The following is a 24,240-nucleotide window of genomic DNA, read 5'->3' as shown; positions in this document are numbered from 1 at the left end:
ATCTACAGGTGGCTTTAAATATAAACATATATTTAAAATTCAGAGCAAAAGGTATAAAGTTGAGGAAAACCATTTTTCCTCAAACTGTAAATGACTTTGAATTGGTTGGAAACAAAATTAATCAACAGCCAAAAAAAAAATGGGTCAGCGTTTGAAAGGAAATAGTTTTCAGAACTATGTGGAAAAATTAAGGGGAATTGATGGAATTGCTTCACAAGGAGCTGCAAGGACCTGATCTTCTGAGAAGCTTCTGTCTGAATCTATAGATAACATATTAAGTATATATTAACTTAAAGTCACAAAACATTTTGACATATAGGCACATAATTTCCTGCACTGATAATACCAGTGATCTATTATAAATGTTATTATTTGCATACTGAATTTTTATTGCTGACTTACTCTGGAATTTCATGATTATCTAATTGCAGCAGCAGGGAAGTCAACGAGCATTTACTTCCCGTCGATTTCTCCTTCCAGTAAACAAATCCCCCCCCCCCCCATTTAATCCCCACTCTGAACTTTTACTTCTTCTCACCTTACTTCCCCCTGGGTGACTTCCTCCTTTCCTTTCTACTATGGTCTACTCTTTTCTCCAATCATATTCCTTCTCCTCCGGCCGTTGACCCTTCCCATCCACCTGGCTTCTGCTAGCACCTTCCAGCTAGCCTTTTCCCCTCTTCCATTGGAAAAGAACCAACATTGTCATTACCAAAATGGACATGGAAGTGCAACAGACTTAATATAATGTTGATCCATTAAGATATATAAACCCACCAAGAAAGAGGACACAATAACATCCACATTCTATTTTTGTGGTATGTTGTTGGCATCTCATAATAGGAAAAGGTTTCCAATACATGTGTAGTTACCAAGCTTTGCAATATTCATCAAGCAAAGAAGACTTTTCTGACTTTGGCATGTGCACAGGATGAAAGTTTTGAGAATCTAATAATAAGGGATTCCCTGAAGCTCCCTGAAGGTGGAATCTCATGTGGATAGGGTGGTGAAGAAAGCTTTTGGTATGCTGGCCTTTATAAATCAGAGCATTGAGTATAGGAGTTGGGATGTAATGTTAAATTTGTTCAAGGCATTGGTGAGGCCGAATTTGGAGTATTGTGTACAGTTCTGGTCACCAAATTATAGGAAAGATATCAACAAAATAGAGAGAGTACAGAGAAGCTTTACTAGAATGTTACCTGGGTTTCAGCACCCAAGTTACAGGAAAAGGTTGAACAAGTTAGGTCTTTATTCTTTGGTGCGTAGAAGGTTGGGGGGGGGGGGGACTTGATAGAGGTATTTAAAATAATGAGGGGGATAGATCGAGTTGACGTGGATAGGCTTTTTCCATTGAGAGTAGAGGAGATTCAAACAAGAGGACATGATTTGAGAGTTAGGGGGCAAAAATTTAAGGGTAACACGAGGGGGAATTTCTTTACTCAGAGAGTGGTAGCTGTGTGGAACGAGCTTCCAGTAGAAGTGGTAGAGGCAGGTTCGGTATTGTCATTTAAAGTAAAATTGGATAGGTATATGGATAGGAAAGGAATGGAGGGTTATGGGCTGAGTGCGGGCCAGTGGAACTAGGTGAGTGTAAACGTCGGCATGGACTAGAAGGGCTGGGATGGCCTGTTTCCGTGCTGTAATTGTTATATGGTTATAAAGTACCTTATCTGAATGCTTCACAACTTGATATGTCAGCTGCTCTGATCAGGACTGCAAGAAATTGCAGGGAGTTGTGGACACCGCTCAGTCCATCAGGAAAACTAGTCTCACCTCCATGGGCTCTATCTACTCATCTTGCTCCCTCAGTAAAGCAGTCAGCATAATCAGATACCCCACCCCCAGTATTCTCTCACTTATGCAGAACCTAAAAATCTGCACCACCATACTGAAGGGGCATCTCTATCCCACTGTTACAATGCTTCAATGGACCTCTGGGACATTTTAGATTAACCCTTTACCATTTGTCATGGACCTTATGTAATTATAGTCTGATTGCTCTTTCTTGGTAACTGTAACACTATATTCTGCAACCTGTTATTCCTTTACCCTTTGTCCTACCTCAGAGTTTTGATGTGACCTGTCTAGATGGCTTGAAAAACTAATTTTTCAGTGTACCTTGGTACGCATGATAGTAATAAACCAAAACTCTGCATCTAATACAGGGCTCATGTATTTAAGGTAAGAGGGGTGAGTTCAAAGGAGATGCGAATGGCAAGATTTTACTCACAGAGTGGTGGGTGCCTGGAATGTGCTGACAGAGGTGGGGTTTTTTGCAGATATGACGATGTGATTAAGAGGCTTGTAGATAGGCACGTGAATGTGCAGAGGATGGACATTCTGTTGGTAGAAAGGATTAGTTTATTTGGGTATTTCATTACTATTTAGTTAGCTAGGAACAACATTGTGGTCTGAAATCCCTGTTCCTATGCTGCACCTTCTATGTTTAATTTTTTATGGATAGCAGAGTGGTACAGGAGTTAGTGTAGGGTGTCACAGAGCTTCACCAATCAAAGTTCAATTCTACATTGTTCCAGTGAACACATCATTTTCCTGTGAGTGTTCTGTTCTCTTTCCCATTCAGAGGTAATTGGGTTAATATGCCCTGGCACCCTAAGGGTAGGTGGGTGGCAAGACAATCATATGGAGTTGATGATAAGCGAGATCACAGGGAATGAAAGACCGAGAATTACTACAGACTTAGTGGCCCAAATGGCTTTCCTCTTTGCCAAGTCAGTGTGAGACTCCTTCACACTTATTGCATAGAGGTTTCTGCCAGGTTTCCCAATCCACCAACCTTTTAAGAACGTACAGTACAGATCTTTATCTGTAGCTTAGCTCATTGTAATATCTTACTTGTCTGCAGCACTAATGAAGTGTTATTACGGCTTACGGATTACGGCTGCACGGGTGGAAGGTCAACTGAGGAAGATCTGTACCAGCAAGGCGGCTGGACCGGATGGAGTTTCCCCACGATTACTGAGGGCCTGTGCGACTGAGCTGGGAGAACCACTGCAGCGCATCTTCAACATGAGCCTGGAGCAGAGAAGAGTACCCAGACAGTGGAAAACATCCTGTATTGTCCCGGTACCGAAGAAACCACAACCAAAGGAGTTGAATGACTTCAGACCTGTTGCCTTGACGTCGCACGTGATGAAGACCATGGAGCGGCTGATAATACAGAATCTGAGGCCACAAACCAGGCACGCCCAGGATCCTCTTCAGTTTGCGTATAAGGAGAAGGTGGGAGTGGAGGATGCTATCACGTTTTTGCTGCACAAATCACTCTCTCACCTAGATGGGGTCAGTTGTGCTGTGAGGATTACATTCCTTGACTTCTCTAGTGCCTTTAACACCATCCAGCCCAAGATCTTAAGGCACAAACTAACGGAGATGGGAGTAGACTCTCACATGGTGGATTGGATAGTGGACTACTTGACAGATAGACCTCAGTATGTGCGGTTGGGAGACTGTAGGTCTGACACGGTGGTCAGCAGCACAGGAGCGCCGCAGGGAACCGTACTCTCTCCGGTCCTGTTCACCCTGTACACATCAGACTTCCAATATAACTCGGAGTCCTGCCATGTGCAGAAGTTCGCTGATGACACGGCCATAGTGGGGTGTGTCAGGAATGGACAGGAGGAGGAGTATAGGAAACTGATACAGGACTTTGTGATATGGTGCAACTCAAACTACCTGCGTCTCAATTTCACCAAGACCAAGGAGATGGTGGTGGACTTTAGGAGATCTAGGCCTCATATGGAGCCAGTGATCATTAATGGAGAATGTGTGGAGCAGGTTAAGACCTACAAGTATCTGGGAGTACAGTTAGACGAGAAGCTTGACTGGACTGCCAACACAGATGCCTTGTGCAGGAAGGCACAGAGTCAAATGTACTTCCTAAGAAGGTTGGCGTCATTCAATGTCTGTAGTGAGATGCTGAAGATGTTCTATAGGTCAGTTGTGGAGAGCGCCCTCTTCTTTGTGGTGGCATGTTGGGGAGGAAGCATTAAGAAGAGGGACGCCTCACGTCTTAATAAGCTGGTAAGGAAGGCGGGCTCTGTCGTGGGCAAAGTACTGGAGAGTTTAACATCGGTAGCTGAGCGAAGGGCGCTGAGTAGGCTACGGTCAATTATGGATAACTCTGAACATCCTCTACATAGCACCATCCAGAGACAGAGAAGCAGTTTCAGTGACAGGTTACTATCGATGCAATGCTCCTCAGACAGGATGAAGAGGTCAATACTCCCCAATGCCATTAGGCTTTACAATTCTACCGCAGGACTTAAGAACTTTTTAAAAGCTATTATTAATGCTTTTTGAGATGGTGATTTAGATACATATCATATTTTTTTTACTGAGTTAAGTATTGTATGTAATTAGTTTTGCTACAACAAGTGTATGGGACATTGGAAAAAAGTTGAATTTCCCCATGGGGATGAATAAAGTATCTATCTATCTATCTGTCTATCTATCTATTTTGCATTCTAATGGAATGGTATATTTACTCTTAGTGTCCCACTTTGCTGGGTGAAGACCGCTCTGCCAGACACCTCAATATATACAGTTTTCTCCTGTGCTGCCCTCAGAAGTAAGACTGTAGGTGTAAGAAAGCTGAAGTTTGTGAATGTGAGAGCTTCACTATCTTACTGTATACTCACAATTTGGTGATCAGGTTAAAGTTTTTGCTTATCTGAAATGATAAAGGTACATGTTGTAGTATTGTAGTATGTTGTAGTAAAGTTGTAGTGCAAGGAGGAACTAGTAAATGCCTATGCCCTATGCAGCTTTTAAAGAGTTACGTATAAAAGGGAAGGGGGAAGCCAAGTTCTCTAGGGCAGCCCATCCAACGGACAGTCAGCAATGTCTCCAGGAATTAGAAACTGCATTTGCACCACTTACTTCTAGATTGTCCTGCAAGAGAGAGAAAAACATCATGCATTCTTTTTGGATAAATAGCCAGCAGCCTATGTTGGTTACTAGGTGTGAGTGTGAGGCTTTCAACAATGCTGAGGGCAAGGTAGAGTTTGTACGTTTCCACATAATCGAAGTTTTAGTAGCTAAGCTTATAATATTCTTTCCGCTTCTCTTTATCCTGTATCAAATAAGTTGATTTTACATTCCTGTAACCTGTTGAAGAAGTCATTTAGAAAGCATAATCTTTCCAAAACTAACGAACATATTTGATGCATCTCACCTTTGATGAGAATGTTGATCATATTTGGTTACAGTAGGTTTTGGAAAGAGATACTTAAATCAGTTCCCTCCCTACTTTTCATCAGTATCTCGTTAGAAATTACACCATCTCTTTGGATATTGCAAGAAAATAGCATTATTTTGGACTTTGTTGAGTTCATTGTTCCAACAATAAATTAATGTTCATTGTTTAACAATTAGATTTTTATTTGATGATGATATGTTTGGGCAAGATATTGCAGCCGGTCTGTGCATCTGGATTCTTACAGGAATTTGATAAACGGAGACAGGAACATTTGGGAGAGAACCATTGTTTATAAAGCACAATATCGCACAAAGGTTATATTTATCCATTCACATTTGGCTGAGATTCAAAGACAGATTTCATTATAAACTATTTATAATCACTATAATAACTTAAAATGGAAGATTTCTCTAATATTGTGCATTACATTTTATGTCGATACCATGGATCTGCTGGGATATTAGCCCATAATTTCCACTTCTATTTCAATGTAATGGTTTCAAAACCTAAAGTTAAAATTTATCTCAATTTAACATCTTCAATCTGTAGAACTTTTCATAGCTCTTCAATATATTGCATTACTCTAAAGCTACCATTTTATTCAATTTTCTTTACCATTACATATTCACCCAATTTTGTTCTTTTGTTGTGATTTTAGAAATCAATGATATGCCTCCTTCCAAAGACAGAAGTGGGCACATAAAACGCCCAATGAATGCTTTTATGGTTTGGGCACGGATTCACAGACCACAGTTAGCCAAAGCAAACCCAAATGCTAATAATGCTGAAATTAGTGTCCAGCTTGGCCTGGAGTGGAATAAGTTAACTGAAGAACAGAAGAAACCTTATTATGATGAGGCTCAAAAGATAAAAGAAAAGCACAGGGAAGAATTTCCTGGTAAGTTAAATGCTTTTAAGGATGACAGTCAATTAGCTTTCCTTAATATCAAAAACCTGAAGTAGAAGTCTAGAAGTATTCATCGTAAAAATAACTTCTGCCAATATTTATATAAAATACAACTGGAATGCATTTGTTTAGTTTCTGAAGTTCTATTCAATAAAGAATCAACATGTTGGACTCAAGCAACACACATAAAAAATGCTGGTGGGGCGCAGCAGGACAGGCAGCATCTATAGGAAGAAGCACAGTCGACCATTCGGGCCAAGACCTTTCGTCAGGACTAACTGAAAGAAAAGATAGTAAGAGATTTGAAAGTGGGAGGGGGAGGGGGAGGAGGAAATGCGAAATGTTAGGAGAAGACAAGAGGGGGAGGGATAAAGCTAAGAGCTGGAAAGGTGATTGGCAAAAGGGATACACAGCTGGAGAAGGGAGAGAGAGGATCATGGGACGGGAGGCATAGTGAGAAAGAAAGGGGGTGGGGAGCACCAGAGGGAGATGGAGAACAGGCAAAGAGTGATTGTGAGAGGGGCAGAGAGAGAAAAAAGAGAGAAAAAAAGGAGGGGGAGAGGATAATAAATAAATTAGGGAAGGATTAAGAAGGGGAGGAGGGACATTAACGGAAGCTAGAGAAATCAATGTTCATGCCGTCAGGTTGGAGGCTACCCAGACGGAATATAAGGTATTGTTCCTCCAACCTGAGTGTGGCTTCATCTTGATAGTAGAGGAGGCCATGGTTAGACATATCAGAATGCGAATGGGCTGTGGAATTAAAATGTGTGGCCACTGGGAGATCCTGCTTTCTCTGGCGGACTGAGCGTAGGTGTTCAGCGAAACGGTCTCCCAGTCTGCGCCGGGTCTCACCAATTTATAGAAGGCCGCACCGGGAGCAGCGGACGCAGTATACCACACCAGCCGACTCACAGGTGAAGTGTCGCCTCACCTGGAAGGACTGTCTGGGGCCCTGAATGGTGGTGAGGGAGGAATGTAAGGGCAGGTGTGGCACTTGTTCTGCTTACAAGGATAAGTGCCAGGAGGGAGATCAGTGGGAAGTGGGGGGATGAATGGACAAGGGAGTTGCATAAGGAGCGATCCCTGCGGAAAACAGAAAGTGGGGGGAGGGAAAGATGTGCTTGGTGGTGGGATCCGGTTGGAGGTGTCAGAAGTTACGGAGAATTATATGCTGGACCCGGACCGCGCTGGTGGGGTGGTAGGTGAGGACAGGATGGGGTAAGAGCACATGTGCGGGAAATGGGAGAGATGCATTTGAGAGCAGAGTTGATGGTGGAGGAAGGGAAGCCCCTTTGTTTAAAAAAGGAAGACATCTCCTTCATCCTGGAATGAAAAGCCGCATCCTGAGAGCAGATGTGATGGAGACGGAGGAATTGCGAGAAGGGGATGGCATTTTTGCAAGAGACAGGATGGGAAGAGGAATAGTCCAGGTAGCTGTGAGAGTCTGTAGGCTCACAGTGTAGGAACAGATGTATGGGAGAAGGAAGAAAAAGAAGACAGTAAAGTTCTTTGTACTGTTAGAGATAAACAGAGAGGAAGAGGTGGAGAATTTCTTAAATGTATTTATTTTAATGCTAGGAGCATTGTAAGAAAGGTGGATGAGCTTAGAGCATGGATTGATACATGGAAATATGATGTTGTAGCTATTAGTGAAACATGGTTGCAGGAGGGGTGTGATTGGCAACTAAATATTCCTGGATTTCGTTGCTCCAGGTGTGATAGAATCAGAGGGACAAAAGTGGGAGGTGTTGCGTTGCTTGTCAGAGAAAATATTACAGCGGTGCTCTGGCCGGATAGATTAGAGGGCTCGTCTAGAGAAGCTATTTAGGTGGAATTGAGGAATGGGAAAGGTGTAGTAACACTTATAGGGGTGTATTATAGACCACCTAATGGGGAGCGAGAATTGGAGGAGCAAATTTGCAAGGAGATAGCAGATATTTGTAGTAAGCACAGGGTTGTGATTGTGGGAGATTTTAATTTTCCACACATAGACTGGGAAGCCCATACTGTAAAAGGGCTGGATGGTTTGGAGTTTGTAAAATGTGTGCAGGATAGTTTTTTGCAGCAATACGTAGAGGTACCAGCTAGAGAAGGGAGAGTGTTGGATCTTCTGTCAGGGAATGAAATAGGTCAGGTGATGGAGGTATGTGTTGGGGAGCACTTTGGGTCCAGTGATCACAATGCCATTAGTTTCAATATATTTATGGAGAAGGATAGGACTGGACCCAGGGTTGAGATTTTTTATTGGAGAAAGGCTAACTTTGAGGAGATGTGAAAGGATTTAGAAGGAGTGGATTGGGACAATTTGTTTTATGGGAAGGATGTAATAGAGAAATGGCAGTCACTTAAAGGTGAAATTTTGAGGGTACAGAATCTTTATGTTCCTGTTAGGTTGAAAGGAAAGGTTAAAAGTTTGAGAGAGCCATGGTTTTCAAGGGATATTGGAAACTTGGTTAGGAAAAAGAGAGATATCTACAATAAATATAGGCAGCATGGAGTAAATGAGGTGCTCGAGGAATATAAAGAATGTAAGAAGAATCTTAAGGAAGAAATTAGAAAAGCTAAAAGAAGATACGAGGTTGCGTTGGCAAGTAAGGTGAAAATAAATCCAACATATAATTCTCCATAACTTCCGCCACCTCCAACGGGATCTCACTACCAAACACATTTTTCCCTCCCCCCCCTCTTTCTGCTTTTCGCAGGAATCGCTCCCTACGCGACTCCCTTGTCCACTCGTCCCCCCATCCCTTCCCACCGATCTCCCTCCTGGCACTTATCCTTGTAAACGGAACAAGTGCTACAACTGCCCTTACACTTCCTCCCTCACCACCATTCAGGGCCCCAGACAGTCCTTCCAGGTGAGGCGACACTTCACCTGTGAGTCGGCTGGGTGGTATACTGCGTCCGGTGCTCCCGGTGTGGCCTTTTATATATTGGTGAGACCCGACACAGACTGGGAGACCCTTTCGCCGAACACCTACGCTCTGTCTGCCAGAAAAAGCAGGATCTCCCAGTGGCCACACATTTTAATTCCATGTCCCATTCCCATTCTGGTGTGTCTGTCCATGGCCTCCTCTATTGTCAAAATGAATCCAAACTCAGGTTGGAGGAACGGCACCTTGCATGCCGGCTGGGTAGCCTCCAATCTGATGGCATGAACATTGACTTCTCTAACTTCCGTTAATGCCCCTTCTCCCCTTCTTACCCCATCCCTGACATATTTAGTTGTTTGCCTGTTCTCCATCTTCCTCTGGTGCTCCCCCCCCCCTCCTTTCTTTCTCCTGAGGCCTCCCGTCCCATGATCCTTTCCCTTCTCCAGCTCTGTATCACTTTCACGAATCACCTTTCAAGCTCTTAGCTTCATCCCACCCCCTCTGGTCTTCTCCTATCATTTCGCATTTCCCCCTCCCCCCACTACTTTCAAATCACTTACTATCTTTCCTTTCGGTTAGTCCTGACGAAGGGTCTCGGCCCGAAACTTCGACAGCGCTTCTCCCTATCGATGCTGCCTGGCCTGCTGTGTTCTACCAGCATTTTGTGTGTGTTGTTTGGATTTCCACCATCTGCAGATTTCCTCGTGTTTGCTCTGAAAATAAATCCAAAGGGTTTCTACAGTTATATTAATAGCAAAAGGATAGTGAGGGATAAAATTGGTCCCTTAGAGAATCAGAGTGGACAGCTATGTGTGAGGCCGAAAGAGATGGAGGAAATTTTGAACAATTTCTTTTCTTCGGTATTCACTATGGAGAAGGATATTGAATTGTGTAAGGTAAGGGAAACAAGTAGGGAAGTTATGGAAACTATGAAGATTAAAGGGGAGGAAGTACTGGCGCTTTTAAGGAATATAAAAGTGGACAAATCTTCGGATCCTGACAGGATATTCCCTAGGACCTTGAGGGAGGTTAGTGTAGAAATAGCAGGGGCTCTGACAGAAATATTTCAAATGTCTTTAGAAACGGGGATGGTGCCGGAGGATTGGCATATTGCTCGTGTGGTTCCATTGTTTTAAAAGGGTTCTAAGAGTAAACATAGCAATTATAGGCCTGTCAGTTTGATGTCAGTGGTGGGTAAATTAATGGAAAGTATTCTTAGAGATGGTACAGTCAATGTGGATTTGTGCATGCAAGGTCATGTTTGACAAATCTTATTGAATGTTTTGAAGAGGTTACGAGTAAAGTTGACGAGGGTAAATCAGTGGATGTTGTCTATATGGACTTCAGTAAGGCTTTTGACAAGGTTCCGCATGGAAGGTTAGTTAGGAAGGTCCAATCGTTAGGTATTAATATTGAAGTAGTAAAATGGATTCAACAGTGGCTGGATGGGAGATGCCAGAGAGTAGTGGTGGATAACTGTTTGTCAGGTCGGTGACTAGCGGTGTGCCTCAAAGATCTGTGCTGGGTCCAATGTTATTTGTCATATACATTAATGATCTGGATGATGGGTTGGTAAATTGGATTAGTAAGTATGCAGATGATACTAAGATAGGTGGCGTTGTGGATAATGAAGTAGGTTTTCAAAGCTTGCAGAGAGATTTAGGCCAGTTAGAAGAGTGGGCTGAAAGATGGCAGATGGAGTTTAATTCTGATGTGTGAGGTGCTACATTTTGTTAGGAATAATCAAAATAGGGCATACATGGTAAATGGTAGGGCATTGAAGAATGCAGTAGAACAGAGTGATCTAGGAATAATGGTGCATAGTTCCCTGAAGGTGGAATCTCATGTGGATAGGGTAGTGAAGAAAGCTTTTGGTATGTTGGCCTTTATAAATCAAGAGGATTGAGTATAGGAGTTAGGATGTAATGTTAAAATTGTACAAGGCATTGGTAAGGCCGAATTTGGAGTATTGTGTACAGTTCTGGTCACCGAATTATAGGAAAGATGTCAACAAAATAGAGAGAGTACAGAGAAGATTTACTAGTATGTTACCTGGGTTTCAGCACCTAAGTTACAGGGAAAGATTGAACAAGTTAGATCTTTATTCTTTGGAGCGTAGAAGGTTGGGGGAGACTTGATGGAGGTATTTAAAATTATGAGGGGGATAGATAGAGTTGACGTGGATAGGCTTTTTCCATTGAGAGTAGGGGAGATTCAAACAAGAGGGCATGAGTTGAAAGTTAAGGGGCAAAAGTTTAAGGGTAACATGAGGGGGAATTTCTTTACTCAGAGAGTGGTAGCTGTGTGGAACGAGCTTCCAGTAGAAGTGGTAGAGGCAGGTTCGGTATTGTCATTTAAAGTAAAATTGGATAGGTATATGGACAGGAAAGGAATGGAGGGTTATGGGCTGAGTGCGGGTCGGTGGGACTAGGTGAGAGTAAGTGTTCGGCACAGACTAAAAGGGCCGAGATGGCCTGTTTCCGTGCTGTGATTGTTATATGGTTATATGGTTACAAAGGTTTATAGTCGATATCCGTAGATCAGCCGACTCCAGAGATGGAGACAGAAAGATCTAGAAAGGGGAGGGAGGTGTCGGAAACAGACCAGGTAAATTTGAGGGCAGGGTGAAAGTTGGAGGCAAAGTTAATGAAGTCAACGAGTTCAGCATACATGCAGGAGGCAGCGCCATTGCAGTCGTCAATGTAGCAAAGGAAAAGAGGGGGACGGATACCCGTATAGGCTTGGAACACGGGCTGTTCCACAAAGCCAACAAAAAGGTAGGCATAGCTGGGACCCATACGGATCCCCGTAGCTACACCTTTGGTTTGGAGGAAGTAGGAGGAGCCAAAGAAATTATTGAGAGTAATTTTACAAGGAAATCTGCAGATGCTGGAAATTCAAGCAACACACACACACAAAAATGCTGGAGGAATGCAGCATTTCCTCATGTTAACATGTTGGATTTCAATCTTTCAATCTGCAAGCTGTCACAACCACTTGGAAATTTCTGTACATGGTTTTATGTTCTACGATCTGACTTAATATAACCTCTAACAATAACTATTTAAAAAATAAATGTAGTGGCTTCTTTTCTCTTATTTACACCATTACCTCCAGTGAGTCCCAAGATTTCTCCTTTGCTCTTCCAATATCTTATTCATACCTTCATACTCAGCCATCTGAGACCGTTTTGTCAGTTTTCACATGAATGGACTCTATTTTGCACTAACTAGCTCGACTTCTCTATTATTTCTTGGGTTGACATATTTCAGTAATATTTGAGTAATATTGAAATTATTTAATTAAGCATTCTTGTGCATTTAAATGAATCATTACAGGTTATCTGTAAAAATACATGAATGACATATGTCATGACGTTACCACATCATACCTGCATTGCTCACTAAAGTAAAGAACAAACTAAGACATGCTCTCCCGGACTCCCATTTTTCCTTTTCAATTAGTTTTATGTTTTGAAGTTACAAAACACAACAGTGGTGACAGGAAAATTTTAAATGAACCCGAGAGAACGAGGTTGGAGGCGACATTGGATGTTCGAGAACTCTGGCAGGGTCTGCAAGACATTACTTCCTACAAAGCAAAACCCAATAGTATGAATGGCAGCGATGCTTCACTACCAGATGAACTCAACGCCTTCTATGCATGCTTTGACAGGGAGAATATGACTACAGCTGTGAAGATCCCTGCTGCACCTGATGACAATGTTAGACTGTCTTTAAAGAGAGTGAACCCTCTCGAGGTGGAAGGTCCCGGTGGACTACCTGGCAGGTTCTGAAAAATGTGCCACTAATTGGCAGGAGCATTCAAAGTCATTTTCAACCTCTCATTGCTATGGGCGGAAGTTCCCACTTCCTTCAAAAAGGCAACAAATAAGCCCTTTAACCCATCTAGTCTATTTAATATCGCCTGCTGCCATCAGTCTGCACCAGCACCATGGTCTTCCATACCCCTACCATCCATGTACCTAGCCAAATTACTGTTGAATGTTGAAATCGAGCTCACATGCACCACTTGTGCTGGCAGCTCATTCCATGCACTCATGACCCTCTGAGTGATGGTTTCCTTTCATTTCCCCTTAAACTTTTCACCTTTATCACTAACCCATGACCTCTAGTTTAGCTTGCATTTCCTCTATCTATAGCTCTCAATTTTGTATACCTCTATCAAGTCTCTCAATCTTGTACGTTCCAAGGTATAAACTCCTAACCTATTCAGTCTTTCATTTAAACTCAGTCCTTCAGTCCTGGCAACATCCTTGTAAATTTGCTCTGTACTCTCTCAACCTTATTTGCATCTTTCCTATAGGTGGGTGAGCAAACCGGCACACAATACTCCAAATTAGGCCTCACCAATATCTTATACAACTTCCTCATAACATCCCAACTCCTATACGCAGTACTTTGATTTATGAAGGTTAATATGCCAAAAGCCTTCTTCACAACCTTATCTACCTATGACACCACTTTCACTGAATTGAGGACCTGTATTCCCACCCTTTGATGTACCACACTCCTCAGTGCCTACGTTCACTGTTTAAAACCTACCCCAGTTGGTGCAACACCTCATACTTGTCTGCATTAAATGCCATTGTTCAGCTCATTTTTCCAGCTAGTCCAGATCCCACTGCAAGCCATGATAGCCTTCCTCACTGTCCACTAGTCCCCCAATCTTGGTGTCATCCTCAAATTTGCTGGTCCAGTTAACCACATTGTCATCCAGATCATTGATATAGAGGACAAACAACAATGGACTCCACACCGATCCCAGCAGCTCCTCGGTAGTTACAAGCCTCTGGTCAGAGAGGCAACCATCTATTACCATTCTTTAACTTCTCTCACAAAGCCAATGTCTGAAGCAATTTACTACCTCATGTTGTATACCGAGCGACTAAGCTTTCTTGACCAATCTCCCATGCGGGATCTTGTCAAATGCCTTACTAAAGTCCACGTAGACAACATCTACTGCTTTGCCTTCAACACCTTTCTAGTAACATTTTCAAAAAACTCTTAAGGTTTGTTAGTCATGACATACTATGCACAAAGCCATGCTGACTATCCTTAATTAGTTTATGTTTATCCAAATACTTACATCATCTGTCCCTTAGGATACCTTCCCATAACTTTCCCACTACTGATGTCAGGCTCAGCAACCTATAGTTTCCTTGTTTATTTGTACAGCCTTTCCTAAACAGCAGAACAATATTAGTTATCTTCCAATCCTCTGGTACCTCACCTTTCGCTAAGGATGATTTAAATATCTCTTCTAGAATGCCTGCAATTTCTGCACTGGCCTCCCACAGTGTCTGAGGGAACACCTTGTCAGGCCCTGGGGATTTATCCATTCTAATTAGCCTCAGGACAGGAAACCCGCCCTCCTCTGTCATCTGTATAGGGTCCATTTGCCTCACTTCTAAAGACTCAGTGGCCGTTTTCTGAGTAAATACAGATGCAAAAACTTATTTAAGATCCCCCCATCTCTTTTGGCTCCATACGCAGATTACCATTCTGATTGTCCAGGGGACCAATTTTGTCCCTTTGCTCTTAATATATCTGTAGAATTCCTTAGGATTCTCCTTCACCTTGTCTGCTAGAGCAAAATCATGCCTTCTTTAAGCCCTCCTGATATCTTTCTTAGGTGCTCTCTTACATTTTTATACTTCATAAGCACCTCATTTGTCCCTACCTGCATTGACTTGTTACACACCTCTTTTTTCACTTAAACAGGGCCTCAATATCTCCAGAAAACCAAAGTTCCTTACACTTGTAATCTATACCTTTTATTCTGACAGGCACATACAAGCTTTGAACTCTCAAAATTTCACTGTTGAAGGCCTCTCAACCTTTGCCAGAAAACTGCCTGTCCCAATCCACATGTGCCAGATCCTTCTGATACCATCAAAATTGGCCATTAGAGTCTTAACCCATGGACCAGACCTATTCTTTTGCATGCAACACGAGTGAATCTGCAGATGCTGGAAATAAATAAAAACACAAAATGCTGGTAGAACTCAGCAGGCCAGACACATTTTGTGTTTCTGTTCTCTTGCATATTTATTTTGAATATTTTGAAGCTAATGGCATTGTGATCACTAGATCACTAGATACAAAGTGTTTCCCTACACAAACTTCTGTCACAAACCCTATCTCATTCCCTAATAACAGATCTAGTTTCTGAGAAAGCTTCTAATATGTTAATCAGGCAGTTACTAACAAAATGTGGCTTGGGCTTTAAGCTGGAAGGGAGTTCAAGGAGCTTCAGGAAAGTTGCAAGCATTCGGCTTGTGTGAGTATAAAGAACCAGAACCTACTCTGTGTGCATTAAGGTTATTGCATGAACTTCAACTGGGAGAGAAAAAGCTGCTTGGAAAAGTAGATGCAAAGACCAAAGTCCAGCTGGATGAATGGAAGGTCGAAAGGAGAGTCAACGGAGATACGAAAACAGAGGATTCGTCAGATGATTATGTGGATGATGAAACCAAGAGGAGGAATCAGATTATAAGGAGAGCGATAGGAGGATTAATAAGTGAATACTCCAGTGAACTAAATGCACCTTCCCAAGATCAAGATGCACAGACTAGAAAGGAGCAAAAGGAAAAGAAAGAGGACGATAACTTAAATGCTATGGAAATGGAAGAGGATAAATGAGATCTAATTTCTTGATAAATTTGCGAATGCAGGGAAACTAGAAGAAAAAGGAAGGCCAAGCAGTTGAAAAGGAGAGAAACAAGGATCGAAGTAGATCCAGAGAGAACAGCCAGGGGAAAAAGAAGAAAGGTGGCTGCTGCTGTCAGAACCACTTTCTGCCGTCTCAGAGTTAACTCCTACAACCCCAGGGAGTAAATCCCAGAACCTGAGATTGTTTTCACAACCACAGATCTCAGCTGACAGGCCGAGTGATCTGCCTTGTCAGGAAAAATATCATCCCACAGAGTAAGAAAATCTCGACGGCGATTAAATCTTTAGACCAGAATAGGACAATTTAACATTTACTGTGCTGTGGTATCTGAATAATAATTGTATTATATAGTATACTGTGTTTGCTTGTTTGATTGAGTTTAAATATTTGATATATTGTTTGATTAAGTGTTCATTACAGGTTACATGAGTTGCTTACGTCATGATACGTCACATCTCACTAAGGAGCAAGCTGACACCGTTCTCCAGGCCTCCTGTCTTTTCCTTGCAATAAGTTTTATGTTTTGGACTTACAAAACACAACAACATACAGTCAAAAACATTTCCGCAGCCAAATATTAACAAGATTGAAGACAGTCTCCATTAAAGCTGCCAGTAAAAGAAAGATTTTTGTATATTATCCATCCCCAAGTCTGCAGCTCAGTGTTCACGAGGTTCTGCCTGTGAGGTCACTTACTGCATTAAGGATAAGTCATTGCTAATATTGCAGATGCCGTTCAGACAAGCTATTAAAGTGAGTCTTTTCCCAAAAATATTAAAAATATATAACAGGAATATTGTGGACAATTACTCTCAAGTGCCAAAATGAGAAGTTCTAGGTTGGAACAATTTCATTATATTGGACCGCATTGTGCTTGATCCATTCACTTGCCTGGCTTGTTTCTTACCCTATTCTGGTAGCCACACTTACCACCTGCACCCCAGTGTATTCAATTTTCTTTGAAACCTTACTGCTCTGACCTTGAATATGTACTATAGCATTTTGATAGTTCACAGCTGTCATAGGCTTTTGAACTGTTTTATGTAATGTTAATGAGGATTGAAATTAATTTTAAAGCAAAAAATAAGTTATAAATTTATCTAAAACAAATCTATATTAAGTAAATTAATTAAAATTAAAGGAGCCAGTCCACTTATCTGCATTTACTTTTTCATTTCATTTGGATTCATAGGTCATTCCCAGCTCACTCCTAAGCTCCATGTTGCAGTGTATAGACAAGTGTCTCTCTCTCTCTGATTCATTAATGATGCATTGCTTTGCACATTGGCTTAATTTCTTTTAATGTAATTTTTATGTTACTGGGCCGATTATGTGTTTCTCCTGGTGGTAGTTCCATAGGCAACCACTAGATGGCAGTATAGTGCAGCTCAGGCCATTTGAATTCTGAAACTGAGTTGGTGTTCTAATGGGACTTGTCAAAGAAGTGTTGCCAATGTATAAAATAAACCAAGAATATTTAAAAGAAAATTAAAAGAGAAACTCACCTGGTCTGCGGGAATCAGAGCGGAACTTTATTTCTGGCAAGAATGAGGGTCCTTGCGATAGTTTGCCAAATAGTCCATACATTTCTGCTACTTGCTTATGTTGGCATTTAATTTTACCTAGTTTCAGTGATGAAGCAACTTTTTTAAGGTTTAAATTAGTGGAAGTTTGACAGTGAATCGTCACTTAACAATGTTAATTTGGTTCCATAGGTTGGGTGTACCAGCCACGACCAGGGAAAAAAAAACGATTTGCATTGGGTGTTCCTTCAAATGCCTTTCCTGGTAGTGGTCAAACCATTGTTTCTACAGCTCCAGCGACAATTTATCCTTATCGACCAGCCACCTACTCAGTAGTAGTTCCAAATTTACAGGCAAATGTTAATCGACCATCAGTTATTGGTAAGTTTTAAAATTCATGATAGAGTGTTAAATAGTATACTTCAACAGATCTAATATATAATAGTACTCCCTAGTTTCTGTTAACTAGTTCCACACCAGCAAAAGGTATTCTAAATGCAATGCAGCCAAATTAAATCACCTTATGTTACAAAGCATCTTCTAAGAGACTTGCAAAACATGGTATAGGACGTCAGTAAAGCCACAGTTGAGGAAACATAGATACATTAGCCATATTTGTGTAAAACAGGACAGGAAAACTATTTAATTGGCAGGATAAGCACAGAAAGAAAATGAATCTCTTCTCCTGGGCTCTCACAGAACCGTTCTACAACAGATGTCGTAGGATCTGTCATGCACCTGGCCCAGACACACCTAGGAAACAAGGACACTTATGTCAGAATGCTGTTTCTGGATTTCAGATCAGCATTCAACACTATTGTCCCATACACCTTGTTGATCAAATTCCATCTAAATACATCACTGTGCAACTGAGTGTTAGACTTCCTAACGAACAGAATTCAGGTAGAGAGGATTCACAGCCACTCCACCCTCCCCATCATCTTCAACATGGGTGACAACCCCCCCACCCGGGTTGTGTGCTGAGCCCATTGCTGTGTGCTGTGCTACTTCACAGCCAAGCACCTGGCAAGTTCACAATGACTCATCACCAGCACTGCTGAGACAGTTTACAGAGAGCAAGTGGAAGAGTTCGAGGCCTGGTGTCAGGCAATTAACATTAATGGCAACAAGACAAAGGAGGTGGTTATGGACTTAAGGAGAACTCGCACCACACACTCCCCTCTTTACGTGAGTGGCATAGCAGTGAAAAATGCAAGCAGTTGCAAATTCCTGGGAGTGAACATCACACACAATCTCTCATGGTCCCAGAACAGATCCTACACAGTCAAGAAAGCTCACCAATGCCTCTACTTTCTGAGGAGACTGAAGAGAGCTGGATTTTGCATATCCATACTCACATCATTCTACAGATGCACAGTAGAGAGCTTCCTGACGAGCTGCATCACTGCTGGGACGGAAACTGCACTGCAGCTGACAGGCAGTCAAAACTGCCCAAAGTGTCACTGGCACCAGCCTACCCATCGTCAAAGACAGACATATATATACATATACAGAAAGGTGCTGGAAAAGAGCCAGTAACATCTTAAAGGATCCCATACCCCCTGCACATGGACTGTTTGTCTCACTCCCATCCGGGAGGAGGTTATGTAGCATCTACACCAGGAACATCAGACTCAAAAACAGTTACTTTCCCCTAGTAGTAATGCTGATCAACAACTCCACCCACTAACTCCACCACCACTTTATTATTTCCTGTCAGTCACCTTATGTAAAGCCTAGTGCCACTTTATGGCATAGGATCTATGTATTTAAGCGTTCTCATTATTACTGTGTTCTTTATAGAAATATAGAAAACCTACAGCCCAATACAGGCCCTTTGGCCCACTAAGTTGTGCTGAACATGTCGCTATCTTAGAAATTACTAGGCTTACCCATAGCCCTGTATTTTTCTAAGCTCCATGTACCTGTCCAAAAGTCTCTTAAAAGACCCTATCTCACCCGCCTCCACCACTGCCGCCCGCAGCCCATTCCACACACTCACCACTCTGAGTAAAAAACTTACCCCTGACATCTCCTCTGCACCTACTCCCCAACACATTAAACCTGTGTCCTCTTGTGGCAACCATTTCAGCCCTGGGAAAAAGCCTCTGACTATCCACACGATCAATGCCTCTCATCATCTTATACACCTCTATCAGGTCACCTCTCATCCTCTGTTGCTCCCAGGAGAAAAGGCCGAGTTCACTCAAACTATTCTCATAAGGCATGCTCCCCAATCCAGGCAACATCCTAGTAAACCTCCTCTGCACCCTTTCTATTGCTTCCACATCCTTGCTGTCGTGAGGTGACCAGAACTGAGAACAGTATTCCAAGTGGGGTCTGACCAGGGTCCCATATAGCTGCAACATTACCTCTTGGCTCCTAAATTCAATTCCACGACTGATGATGGCCAATACGCCGTACGCCTTCTTAACCACAGAGTCAACCTGTGCAGCTGCTTTGAGGGTCCTATGGACTTGGGTCCTAAAATCCCACTGATCCTCCACACTGCCAAGAGTCTTACCATTTATACTGTATTCTGCCATCATATTTGACCTATCAAAATGAACCATTTCACATTTATCTGGGTTGAACTCCATCTGCCACTTCTCAGCCCAGTTTTGCATCCTATCCTGCTGTAACCTCTAACAGCCCTCCACACTATCCACAACACCTCCAACCTTTGTGTCATCAGCAAACTTATTAACCTATTCCTCCACTTCCTCATCCAGGTCATTTATAAAAATAATGAAGAGTATGGGTCCCAGAACAGATCCCGTAGGCACTCCACTGATGACCGACCTTCATGCAGAATATGACCCATCTACAACCACTCTATGCCTTCTGTGGGCAAACCAGTTCTGGATCCACAAAGCAATGTCCCCTTGGATCCCATGCCTCCTTACTTTATCAATAAGCCTTGCATGGGGTCCCTTATCAAATGCCTTGCTGAAATCCATATACACTATATCTACTGTTCTTCCTTCATCAATGTGTTTAGTCACATCCGCAAAAAATTCAACCAGGCTCGTAAGGCACGACTTGCCCTTGACAAAGCCATGCTGACTACTCCTAATCATATTATACCTCTCCAAATGTACATTAATCCTGCCTCTCAGGATGGTCTCCATCAACTTACCAACCACTGAGGTAAGACTCACTGGTCTATAATTTCCTGGGCTATCTCTACTCCTTTTCTTGAACAAAGAAACAACATCCACAACCCTCCAATCCTCCAGAACCTCTCCCGTCCCCATTGATGATGCAAAGATCACTGCTAGAGGCTTAGCAATCTCTTCCCTCGCCTCCCACAGTAGCCTGAGGTACATTTTGTCCAGTCCCAGCAACTTATCCAACTTTGAGGAAATCTGCAGATGCTGGAAATTCAAACAACACTCACAAAATGCTGGTGGAACACAGCAGGCCAGGCAGCATCTATAAGGAGAAGCACTGTTGACATTTCGGGCCAAGACCCTTCGTCAGGACTAACTGAAAGGAAAGATAGTAAGAGATTTGAAAGTAGTGGGGGGAGGGGGAAATGCGAAATGATAGGAGAAGACCGGAGGGGGTGGGATGAAGCTAAGAGCTGGAAAGGTGATTGCCGAAAGTGATACAGAGCTGGAGAAGGGAAAGGATCATGGGACGGGAGGCCTCGGGAGAATGAAGGTGGGGGGGAAGCAGCAGAGGGAGATGGAGAATAGGCAAACAATTAAATATGTCAGGGATGGGGTAAGAAGTGGAGGAGGGGCATTAACGGAAGTTAGAGAAGTCAATGTTTATGCCATCAGGTTGGAGGCTAATCATCTTTCCAGCTCTTAGCTTCATCCCACCCCCTCCGGTCTTCTCCTATCATTTTGCATTTCCCCCTCCCCTCACTACTTTCAAATCTCTTACTAGCTTTCCTTTCAGTTAGTCCTAACGAAGGGTCTCGGCCTGAAACGTCACCAGTGCTTCTCCTTATAGATGCTGCCTGGCCTGCTGTGTTCCACCAGCATTTTGAGTGTGTTGTTTGAACTTATCCAACTTGATGCTTTCCAAAAGCTCCAGCACATCCTCTTTCTTAATATCTACATGCTCAAGCTTTTCAGTCCGCTGCAAGTCATCCCTACAATCGTCAAGATCCTTTTCCATAGTGATTACTAAAGTAAAGTGTTCATTAAGTACCTCTGCTATTTCCTCTGGTTCCACACACACTTTCCTACTGTCACACTTGATAGGTCCTATTCTTTCACGTCTTATCTTCTTGCTCTTCACATACTTGTAGAATGCCTTGGGGTTTTCCTTAATTCTGTACGCCAAGACCTTCTCATGGCCCCTTCTGGCTCTCCTAATTTCCTTCTTAAGCTCCTTCCTAGTAGCCTTATAATCTTCTTGATCTCTAACATTGCCTAGCTCTCTGAACCTTTTGTAAGCTTTTCTTTTCTTCTTGACTTGATTTATTACAGCCTTTGTACACCACGGTTCCTGAACACTACCATAACTTCCCTGTCTCATTGGAACGTACCTATAACAAACTCCACACAAATATCCCCTGAATATTTGCCACATTTCTTTTGTACTTTTCCCTGACAACATCTGTTTCCAATTTAAGCCTCCAATTTCCTGCCTGATAGCCTCATAATTTCCCTTACTCCAATTAAACGCTTTTCTAACTTGTCTGTTCCTATCTCTCTCCAATGCTATTGTAAAGGAGATAGAATTATGATCACTATCTCCAAAATGCTCTCCCACTGAGAGATCTGACACCTGACCAGGTTCATTTCCCAATACCAAATCAAGTACAGCCTCTCCTCTTGTAGGCTTATCTACATATTGTTTCAAGAAACCTTCCTGAACACAACCTAACAAATTCCACCCCAACTAAACCCCTCGCTCTAGTGAGATGCCGATCGATATTTGGGAAAGTAAAATCTCCCATCACGACAACTCTGTTTATTATTACACTTTTCTAGGATTTGTTTCCCTATCTGCTCCTCGATATCACTGTTACTATTGGGCGGCCTATAAAAAACACCCAGTAGAGTTATTGGCCCCTTCCTGTTCCTAACCTCCACCCACAGAGACTCCATAGACAATCCCTCCATGGTGTCCACTTTTTCTGCAGCCATGACACTATCTCTGATCAACAGTGCCACGCCCCCACCTCTTTTGCCTCCTTCCCTGTCCTTTCTGAAACATCTAAAACCCAGCACTTGAAGTAACCATTCCTGTCCCTGAGCCATTCAAGTCTCTATAATGGCCACCACATTGTATCTCCAAGCACTGATCCTCCCTCTCGCACGGTCTACAAGCTTTCTCTATTTGTGAGCTAACCTGTTCCCCAGTCTCTTCAGTTCGGTTCCCAGACACCCCCCCCCCCCCCAACAATTCTAGTTTAAACTCGCCTCAGTAGCCTTAGCAAACCTCCCTGCCAGGATATTGGTCCCCCTGGGTCTTTTGTAGTTTTTTTGGTGCTACATCAGATCTGCAGTAACAATTATTTCTCCTTACACTGTTTGCAGGAAATGACATTAAACAATCTTGAATCTTGAATTACCAATAAATAAGCCACTAAGTTACTGTGACACTGAATCAAAATTCACCACTCCAATCCCAAATCTTCACCTATATCCTGCTAGTATTCCCTCTAACCCTCCTTTCATTCCTTTCTTTTTCTCCTATTTCCAGTGCAGCAGATCACCACTGACCTACAAAACCATTCTTGAACCGATCTCTTAACTTGAGACAAAAGTAGCCATTCTGTGTTGATGGGCAGAAAGCCTGGCAACTCCTCTTGCCCACTTTTCTTATCTGCTGCCTAAATTATATTTTGTCATATTTTGTTCTGTGCTTTTGTTAATTACTTTACAAGATGAAGGAATCGCAGGTCAGGCCAGCAGATATTGCTCATCCATGTATGCCCCTTGAAAAGGTGGTGATGAGTTATTTTGTGAAACATCTGCATTGATGTGGGAAGAGAATTCCAGGCTGTAGCCACAGCAGTGATGAAGCAATGACAACGTTTCCAAGTCGGGAACCTGCAGGTTTCCTGTGCTGCCTTTGAGCTGCTAGGCCATTGAGCTTGCAGGTTTAAGAGGCACTGTTGAAGTAATTCTAGCTGTTCTTATGATTAATACATATTTTTCCATGCATTCCATTTTGGAAGTGACTAGCTTTAAGTTTAGGGTTCCTCACATCTAGATTTATCTTTGGTCTTATCAACACATCAAACTCCTCCACAATCTTCAGGATCCCAATGTCCACTTTAAGAGAAGTTCCTCAGCATGTTCAGTCTTGCCTCATGTAACCTCTTAATGCTGATGCCACTTCATATCATCAAAAGGTTTATTGATGAGAGATATAATTTTGTGGAGGAAGTTGCAATATTTCAAAGAATATTTTGTCATATGGAAACTTGGTGTAAATATATTAATATTCTGTCTCAACAATGAGAATTGTGTTCAAATTATAAAGTCAGTACCTCTTTTGTAGCTATTACAGAATATCCACACAGAAGTAAACAAACGTGATTGAGAGTGTGGAACAATAGGAGTCTAGGCTCTCAATAATCGTTAGGTAGTTTCAGCACACACATGCACACCCGTGTACTGTACATGATGCTTTCCTTTTGTTAGTATTTGGAATCTAGGCAAGATCAGCAGTTATTGTACATCCTTAACTTCCCTTGAACTGTGTGAAAGATGTTCCAAAGTTCAGTTGGATAGGGAATTCCAGGATTTGGAAGTACTAATAATAAAGGAAACACTCATCCTTCTCTGTGGTAGAGAATAAGAACTTGGAACGTGCTGTTGGAGCCGTCAAAATGGGTGACCGACATTGCTATTGAATGTCAAGTGTAGGTAGGAGACTCACCGTTATTAGAGATGGTTATTCCATGCCACAACTGAATACGGTCCAGGCCAAGTTTCATGCATGTATTGACTGCTTCATTAGTTGAGTTGTACATTGTACCAAGACAATCAGACATCCCCATTTCAGACCTTATGACAGAAGGAAGGCTATGCACAAAGAAGCTGA

The 24,240-nt window shown here is 42.4% G+C and overlaps 1 protein-coding gene across 1 annotated transcript in view; it reads left to right on the top strand.

The window, feature by feature from the left end:
- The window catches only part of LOC140739088 (transcription factor SOX-30-like), a 42,393-nt gene that overhangs the window by 7,206 nt on the left and 10,947 nt on the right, over positions 1-24,240 (top strand). The window contains exons 2-3 of the mRNA XM_073067034.1: positions 5,880-6,119; positions 17,416-17,604. Coding sequence (XP_072923135.1) covers positions 5,880-6,119; positions 17,416-17,604 — 429 coding nt within the window. The remainder of the gene's footprint in view (positions 1-5,879; positions 6,120-17,415; positions 17,605-24,240) is intronic.

The sequence above is a fragment of the Hemitrygon akajei genome, chromosome 15 (assembly GCF_048418815.1).
Source record: "Hemitrygon akajei chromosome 15, sHemAka1.3, whole genome shotgun sequence".
Classification (NCBI taxonomy): Eukaryota; Metazoa; Chordata; class Chondrichthyes; order Myliobatiformes; family Dasyatidae; genus Hemitrygon; species Hemitrygon akajei.
Note: the sequence above shows the minus strand (reverse complement) of the source record. Positions and strands in the feature narration are given on the sequence as shown.